The 9,062-nt window shown below is 42.2% G+C and overlaps 1 protein-coding gene across 2 annotated transcripts; it reads left to right on the forward strand.

Moving 5' to 3' along the window:
- The first annotated feature begins 3,420 nt into the window (after nt 1-3,420).
- On the forward strand, nt 3,421-6,181 carry LOC147612349 (glycosyl hydrolase family 81 protein). 2 transcript variants are annotated; one of them, XM_086782966.1, is made up of 2 exons: nt 3,421-3,578; nt 3,929-6,181. In XM_086782966.1, exon 2 carries the CDS (start codon nt 3,937-3,939, stop codon nt 5,971-5,973), a length of 2,037 nt encoding a protein of 678 aa, XP_086639092.1. In that variant the 5' UTR covers nt 3,421-3,578; nt 3,929-3,936; the 3' UTR covers nt 5,974-6,181. The 2 variants fall into 2 exon arrangements, with proteins under 2 accessions (XP_086639092.1, XP_086639091.1); XM_086782965.1 differs by having other exon boundaries at nt 3,457-3,651.
- Nucleotides 6,182-9,062: the final 2,881 nt, after the last annotated feature.

Below are 9,062 nucleotides of genomic sequence, written 5' to 3' on the forward strand. Positions count from 1 at the left end.
CAGTCGGATTTATATCCGGTATCTCCGGTGCCTCTTCATGCTCACCTTCTATGTAGTCCCAATAGCCTTTTCCCATCAGGAAATTCGTCAACCTAAACCTCCAAGCATGGAAGTTATTCTTATCAAGCTTCTCAGCCACAATCTGAGTTATCCCATCATTTGACATCTTGCCAAACACACAATTTTACCAGAAACTGCACTCTGGTTTTTCTGCACAAATTGCTGTATTTTCTGCACAGCGGTACTGTAGTACTCTCAAATGTCACAACTAGTGACTTCAATGTGCATACATACACCCAATGGCAACTGTTGACCTCTTGCAGCACCCACATTGTCTGCACAGTCAATCTATCTTCCTACAGTTCTTAAAATAGAGTTCTGCAGAGAATCGATGACTTACCTGCAGTGCTCGAAATCGCCTGCTTTCTGAAAAACGACGCGCCTGAAACGCGTTTTCGGCCCAGAAAATCTTGTCCGATAGGACTGTCCGATAGTTGCCCTATAGCTTACTCCCGCGAAGAAAGCTCCTCAATCAGAGATCGTTTGCCGGTGCCTCCCGTAGAGCTCCCGACAAGGGTGTAGTCACCAACACAAATAGGGAAGAGTAGTTGCAGCTCTTACTCTCGTACCGCTTCCTGTGGTTCTCTTGCTTGCAGCTCAGCCCTTAGTATGAACCAGGCTCTGATACCATGAAAAGATCCAGGGGGGAAGAGAGCTTGAGCTCTTGCAAGCACACACACACACTCACAAAACCCTAATAGAGAACACACAAGGTGAGAGGCTGAAATCTTCTTCTTCTTCACACAACACTCAACACACCATATACAAAGATAAGAGTACACACAATATGAAAGGTACTCAACCAATACATACACGGGTTCTCTATAGTGTGAACCCAACTAAATGAGCTGGCGCTATAACTATGCCAGTCTCTAGAATGGCTGTCACACAGCCTGTCATCCCACTGGCCACATATCACCCAAGATCTGACCAACTATGCCAGTGGTGTAAGTGTGGGGCCTATCCCCCAGGTGGGTCATCAGTGTCCACTGCCTCACTAGACGAGCTCGATATCTCAACACTAATGAGATTAACACCATTATTTAAAGAAGGTATTGGTGATTGAACTTGTTGGATAGCTTGATCAAACACCACACCCACATCATATCCACTTAAAACTTCAAAAACAACAGCCTCATTTGGAAAGACCAACAATATGACTCCTTTCCTAACACATCTTCTTTGCCCTCTGACCACAATAACACAGTTTTTTCTCTCCAACTCTCAAACCGCCCATATGGAAGAGGAGTAAGAAGTGGAAGGTTTGGCTAAAGGGGAGTAGGATCGATATGATACTATTGCAAGATGCCTGGTCATAGATGGGCAGATTGCACTATCTAGATCAAACATTAACAAGAATTACAAGATGCAAGAGAATCGAGAAATGTTGTTCCAGGTGGATCTGATCCAGTTGGAACAACATGGTGAAAGTGGATGCTACACCCAGAAGAGTGCAAGAAAAGCCCACAGGAGTGTTAGTAGTAATAAGGTCACAATGGCAGAGAAAAGATCTAATATGGAAACACAATAAAAGCCAGAACAATGGGTGGAGTAGAAGAAAGTCTAAGACAAAGTCACCAAGCTCATGTAGAATGCACAAGGGGTGATCTAGTCAATTTAGGAAAATCCACACATACAAGGGCAAGCTATAGAAAATCTAGAGAAGACCACTTTAGCTGAGAAGAAAGAAGAAATAGCCACAATATGCAAAAGACCACAAGGAAGTTGGAAGGCGATATATAAAAAGAAGCATGATAGGTAGAAGGAGCCCAAAGCAACCCGAATGGATGAAAAACCTCCTTGCAAAAGGAAATCTGAGTGATGCCAAAGACAAGAGGTAAAGTGAACCTTCACTAGAAATGGATGGGAAAGAACAGACCTAGCATGCAGGGGACTAATGGGACTGAAATGGAGTATGAGTTGTGAGAAGACCTAAGTAAAATGAGGTTAAACATAACTCTGGATCAATTCTTGAACTTGATGCCTAATTACAAGCAAATACTTCTCTAGAAGATAGTACCCAACTGGTGGAGAGAAACTTTACTAATGGGTGTTGTCCCAGATGCAAAACCGTTCTTGAAGATGGGAAACATGCCTTTTGGGATTGCCCAGCTATCATAAGCACCTGGTCCAGAATTGGTAGATGGGTATATAGTTGTACTAGGATGCATGGACAATGGGAGGACTGGCTACTTGGAAAATGGGTATCCAGTGAGGAGTATGCAGATTCTATTTTTAATATAATTAGATTTTGCTATCTTTGGGAAATCTGGGATACCAAAAACTGCATTATATTTTAAAAAGTAGTTGATATAGGGATGGATGTGATAGGACTGATGTACAAATGTGTTCATATGTGTTGGTCTATACATTTGGTTAATAAACTGAATAAGGGTGAGATGGTGTAGATGATTCAGGCATTGCAAGCAGCCATATCTTGACTCTCTTTATGGCAGGAGAAACATTCAGGCATACTGGGCCGAGCCTAATTAGTTGATGTTTTTGTATTCAGGTATTAACAGAGCTGAAGCCAAGGGTAAGACTAGTAAAATTTGGTCCAAGGACTAAAAGACGGTACGAAAAAGTTAAGCACATGGACCATACCTTTGTGGCCTTTATTGAGAATCCAATTGCTACGAGACCAGTTGTCAAAGTTTGGTCCAAAAAGGGGGATGTCTTGGAGCAACAGTCACCTAAAGGATGCACATCTGAGGTCTAAATTGAAGCTTGTATCTAGCTTGGATATCAAATATCATGGGAAAAATCTTCTTTTGTATTTGAAGATGAGAGATGGACTTTGATTTGTAACTTGTTGAATAGGGCCTGAAGTATGTTAAATCAAGGATAAAGATGTAAATGCAACCTTTTTTGGTATATAAATATATATCTATATATATTGGTCCAAAAAAAGGAACTTTGGCACTAAGGCAGACTTCAAATATATAGAGAAAGTACAAGATTGTGACACTGTAGTTCCTAAGGTGACTATCAATATAAGGCCCATTACACATCGCCATACCCCTGCCTGCCCATGCTGATGTGGTGGGGGTATCCACCGCCCATAATTCATGGGCATGCAATCTGTGGGGGTATCCACCGCCCATAATTCATGGGCAGGGGGTTGGGCGGGGGAGATTGCATGCCCATGAATTATGGGCGGTGGATACCCCCACCACATTAGCATGGGCAGGAAATCTCCCCCGCCCAATCATGGGCGGTGGGGTATGTGTAACGGGCCTTGATGGAGAAAGCAACCTTGCTGCCATATGTGCTTGCTCGGTCAATGCACATATGGCATTGTGAGACCCACCTTTGTTTGGAAAGTTTGGGTAAGGTTAAGCGTCACCGTCTTAGAGGAGTATGATTTATGGGGGACATGGTGTTAGGTGTGGGAATGGGTCTAATTAACAATTCAAAGAGTTCACGTCGTCCCGACCTACTACGTGGCAGTGGGAGTGGGAGTGGGAGTGGGAGTGAAGAAACCGCGTCGAGATGCGCACGACCTAAGGGAGGCTAAGGTATAAGTTTCTCTTGCACTATCTGGGTTTTTCCATAGCGCCATTCGAGAGCAGACTTTGCAGCCTGATCAAGGTACGACCTGCACCCTCATTTCCATGGCAAGCTTAATCAGTTAATCTCTCCAATTATCATATAGATTTAATGGGTTGAAGTTTAATCTTTAAATTTACAATATTCTTTGCTGATGGGTAGAAGTTAGTGTCATCTAAGCTGGTGTTCATGTTTGGGTCTCATCTAAATACCCTTAGACATTTGATGGGTCTCATCAAACCCCTTCCTTTGAATGTACACGATGTTGATGCAATTTCCACCAGCTCTCATTGATTACATGATTTTGGCCAAATTGCAGAAGACAACATGCTCCTCCCACAGCCCTTCCCTACTACCGATAACCCGAGTGCACCTGAACCGTCCGATCTTTTGGCGCCCTCACTGAGAAAAGCGCCTCTACCCACCAATACTGGCTGGCTCAATTTCATCCTCAATGAAGGATCTGCCCCTGAGTACATGCATCCATATCTTATCAAGTCCAAGGATGGGGCCCTTTCCATCAGCTACCCCTCTCGCGTTGCGGAGCCCAACTTTATCTATCAAGCTTTCGTCCCTAACCTCACCATCAGCAGCAGCAATGCAGCGTATGCCACGCATGTCGTCACATACTTTGATGACCTTAGTGTTACTCTGGAGATGCCCGGTGGCATGACAGTTCCCTTGGTGAGGGGTTGCCCTTACATCACATGCATATTTGACGATCAGGCCACTCCTCAATTCTCCACAATACATGCAGTGCTCCAGGTTACTTCGAACGAGAATTGCACTAAGCACAAGGTTTTATTGAACAATGGCCAAACTTGGCTGATTTACAGCTCTGATCCCTTCGCTTTGTCATCGAATCTTGCCGTCAATGGGAGGTTCAAGGGGGTTGTAAGAGTGGCTTTGCTGACAGGAGGCAATGAGGCGGAGGCAATTTTGGATCAGTTCAGTTCTGCTTATCCACTCCAAGGACATGCAGATCTGTCCGTCCCTTTTCAAGTCAAGTATAATTGGAACAAAAATGGTTGGGGGGAACTATTGATGCTCAGCCTCCCAATGCACAGAGATATGATGTCTTTCCCCTCTATCGAGCGAATACATCCAACTCTCACTTATAAGAGCATGGATGGGGATATGCAGGCTGTTGTCAGTGATTCTTGGGTCCTCAATGAGATTCCCATATCTGTAGGATGGTATTCCTCAAAAGGCATATCAGACCAACAATGTCAAAATGCAATTGTTTCCGTGCTTAGGAGTGAGGTTGCTGCATTGACAAAAATTGCCACCGATTCCACGTACTTTTATGGAAAAGCTCTAGCCCGTGCAGCTAGGATGGCTTTAATAGCTGAGGAGGTAGGCATCCTCGATCTCCTGAAAAAGATCCGGGATTTTCTGGCTGATTCAATGACACCGTGGATGGATGGAAGCTTCAATGGTAATGCTTTTCTCTATGATGAAAAATGGGGGGGTCTGACAAGTCGAAATGGTTCTGTCAACAATGGAGCGGACTTCGGTTTCGGAGTGTACAATGATCATCATTACCATTTGGGCTATTTCTGCTATGCTGGGGCAGTCCTTGCAAAATTGGATCCTGTATGGGGTAAGGCTTACAGGGCCCATCTTTACACAATGGTGGAGGACTACATGACTTATCATCATCACCATATTGAGCATCCAAAACAAGCCAAGCCACTTGTTCATGGTCATATTAATCACCATCACACTACCACGAGCCGATGCAATGCTCTCTTTCCAAGGTTTAGAAACTTTGATCTCTGGGTGTTGCATTCATGGGCAGGTGGTTTAACAGAATTCGTAGATGGTAGGAATCAAGAGAGTACCAGTGAAGCCGTGAATGCATACTATTCTGCTGCCCTCTTAGGACTGGCCTTTGGAGATAGCCACCTTGTCAATGCAGGTCTTACACTCGCTGCCTTGGAAATTCGGGCGGCTCGTGCATTGTGGCATGTTCCATCAGATTGCACACTTTATGAGAAAGATTTTGTGTCCTCCCAACGTGTGATAGGGGTTTTATGGGCCAATAAGAGGGATACAGCCCTATGGTTTGCACCTCCAGACTGGAAAGAGTGCCGGCTTGGCATCCAGCTTCTTCCCATACTTCCTATCACTGAAGTCCTTTTCCAGGATATCAAATTTGTACAGGAGTTAGTGGAGTGGACCCTGCCAGCTTTGGGTAGGCTTGATGTAGGAGATGGCTGGAAAGGTTTTGTTTATGCATTGCAGGCAATGTATGCTCCACAAGAAGCTTTGCAGAATGTGCTTACCTTGTCAGGACATGATGATGGTAACTCTTTGTCAAACATGTTATGGTGGATTTATTCACGATGGTCTTGGTGTTGACGAATAGCTCTTGGATATGTGAGAATGTGCACACCAGCCATTGGGATTTTTACGTGCTGCTATTTTCTACTAAGCATGGTGTATACAAGCAGCAAGTATGCTTCTTTAGGCTTTAAGTAACACTCTCAAGCACAGCTCCACATGCGTGGTTTTGGCTAAGTGGGGGTACTCTTCAAGATCTTAATATTGATGTTTGTTATTAGCACCATCCATGATCTCATCAGATTCCATGTTGCATCCTCCCAGTGATAAATTTGTATTATTATTGTTATGCAAGAATCAGATCTACTAATATAACAACTAGCTTTGGTTACATAGTCTTAAAACACCTTGAAGTTTTCTTTGCTTCAAGGTGTATTGAATGTTGGGTATTTCGGAGTTAGAATGGAGTCTAGTTAAGTGTCATTAGTGGTGTGAACACCCTCTTATTAAGGGTCAAAAGATAAGGCTTTGGTGCGTGAAAGAGCACGCATTTGGGTGGATTCATTATCATAGTGAATATCATTTGAGTTGTGCAAACTTGCTCTCTTGGCTTGAGTATCTCTCTCCTTGTTTCATCTCTCTTATACACACGCCACCATGATGATGGTATTTTATCCTCCATAGCTGCATCTATGATCCCTTGTGATGACCAATATGGTATTAGAGCATGGGTTACTTTTCTAAGCCATGTGTTTCTTTTGCTTCATGTGTTCATAGCAATGCTTTAGCCATAATCAACATGCTTTTGCGTTTTCTACATGTGAAGGTTGCCTTCACCATCATCTACGTTTTCTGCAGCACCTTGCGTTACTCCTCTGAGTTTTTCTCTCCTCGTCGCCCCAAAGCTCTGGCAGCCACCTCCCTCAGCTGTCCCAGACGCCGACTCTACTCTCCCAGATTGGTTTCTCAAGCCACCTCCATCTGCCCAACTGGGCGGCGCTAGTGCGGAGGGTTCGGCCATTGCCGGCTGAGCTGGCTGGTTTTGGTTTGGTCGTCGCCCCGATTGTGCTACTTGTAAAGTATTCTTTCCCTTTTTCTACTATATAGCTTGGGATCTTCCAAAGCCTTGAGGGTCTTACACAAATTGCCTCCCACATGCTAGCATCTCTTTGCTTTTAGGTAGCTATCCAGTATTAAGCTTTGCATACTCCCAATTGGTCAAAGCTTTTTAGTCATTCATGACCATGACTAGGAAAAATGTTAAAAGCTAGAAGGAAGCCAAAAAAAAAAGTCCAAAGGATAACTTTTTCAAAACTCAATATATCTTTTTCAAAATAGATCAAACCCTTAAGGTTGAGTACTCAAAGAAATGCTAATCTATGCTCAAAGAAGAAATCTCACTAACAACCCAAATCGCATGAGAACGTCTATCTCGAAGAAAATGCTAGCCAAACATGGAAGAAGGAACTTCTTGTTGATTTTTTGAAACTTGAAATTGCAAGAATAAGTAATGAGGAAGCAAGTGGCTATTTATAAATGCTAGACATTTTTGGTAGACAAACTTATTTGGAGTTGGCTTTATCCTTTTTTTCCTATTTTTTTAAACAATAATAAAAAGACTCACCTTAGCTCGTTTTTTGGGTTCCAATCTCTTGGTCGCTTGGCCAACCAGTTCACAAGATCCATTTTTTTTCTTGGCATTTATCAATTGCATCTTGACCATGTCAAAAACCCTCTTGCCTTACTGCCTAGGCCAATCTACTAAAGCATTCGTATGAATACAACCTTAATGCATTCTACTAGAGCATTTTTGGGTTCAATCTCTCAGTCAACCACTTCCCAATAAGATCCATTTTTTCTTTGCTTTTATTAATTACATCTTCACCATGTCAATAAACCTCTTTGCCTTAATGCTTATGCCAATCTTCTAAAGCATTTTTATGATATAATTCTAATGCACATGGTCATAATAAGCCTTGTCTAGGCTGACCTTGAGGAAGATGATCTTTTGACCCTCTTACACGATCTAATTTTGACCCTTCCATATGGATTTGATAGAATTTAGTATGCATCTTCTTACAATATATCATGGCCTGTAGATCTTAATGAGATCTTTGCATCTATCACCACAAGTGTTACTTATATTTACTTAAAATTATCTTAAGATACCGAAAAAGTAGGCCTTCTTTAGAACTTCAAAAGATTATAGCTTTTGACTAGGAAACTATGGGAATGAGAAGTGAAGCATTTTGCAAGAGCTATGTAGCTAATCTTGTAATTGAAGATTTTTCTCCTAAGGCTTACTACTTTAAGAAGGAATGCATTTAATGATTAGATAAAGGCTAAGAGAGTGGTGCTACAGCTTCTACAAATTTTAAAAATGTCCATACTAGTCCATCTCCTTGATTGAGGGACTACACACTGTGGAACTGGGAGACATGGTCCTCATGCACACAGAACTTTGTAAACCTTGTCATGAACATTGACGGGGATATGTACTTTGAGTTGGAAAAGACACAATTGCATGACCAACCCTCATTCCAAGTAAGGAAACATCCCCTCATGGATCTAGAGTCTTGGAAGAAGGAATTCTAACTTGATGAGAAGAGGTAGCTTGAAGTGATAGTAAGGAGGGATGGCAACTAGACCATGCTTTATGAACCTTTGCATGAATTTATACAGGAAAGAACACAAGAATTAAAGAAGAGTTATGCTAAATGAGAATGTTGACTACCATGGAGACTTAAATATTTTAACACCATATAATCAAACTAATGAGGGGTTTGAAATGGATCTAGAGTCTTGGAAAGGAAACATCCCCTCATGGATCTAGAGTCTTGGAAAGGAATTCTAACTTGATGAGAAGAGGTAGCTTGAAGTGATAGTAAGGAGGGATGGCAACTAGACCATGCTTTATGAACCTTTGCATGAATTTATACACATCATATCATAGTGGAAAGAACACAAGAATTAAAGAAGAGTTATGCTAAATGAGAACGTTGACTACCATGGAGACTTAAATATTTTAACACCATATAATCAAACTAATGAGTGAGGGGTTTGAAATGTTTACATATATATTGTGTAAAAAATGAATGCATGATCTATCTCGTGCAATAAATTGTGCATCTCCTTACCATACCAATGCATATTAACTTCTTTCCCCT

This window comes from Cibotium barometz, chromosome 45 (genome assembly GCF_041138505.1).
Source record: "Cibotium barometz isolate CiBa-2024 chromosome 45, ASM4113850v1, whole genome shotgun sequence".
NCBI classification, from domain to species: Eukaryota; Viridiplantae; Streptophyta; class Polypodiopsida; order Cyatheales; family Cibotiaceae; genus Cibotium; species Cibotium barometz.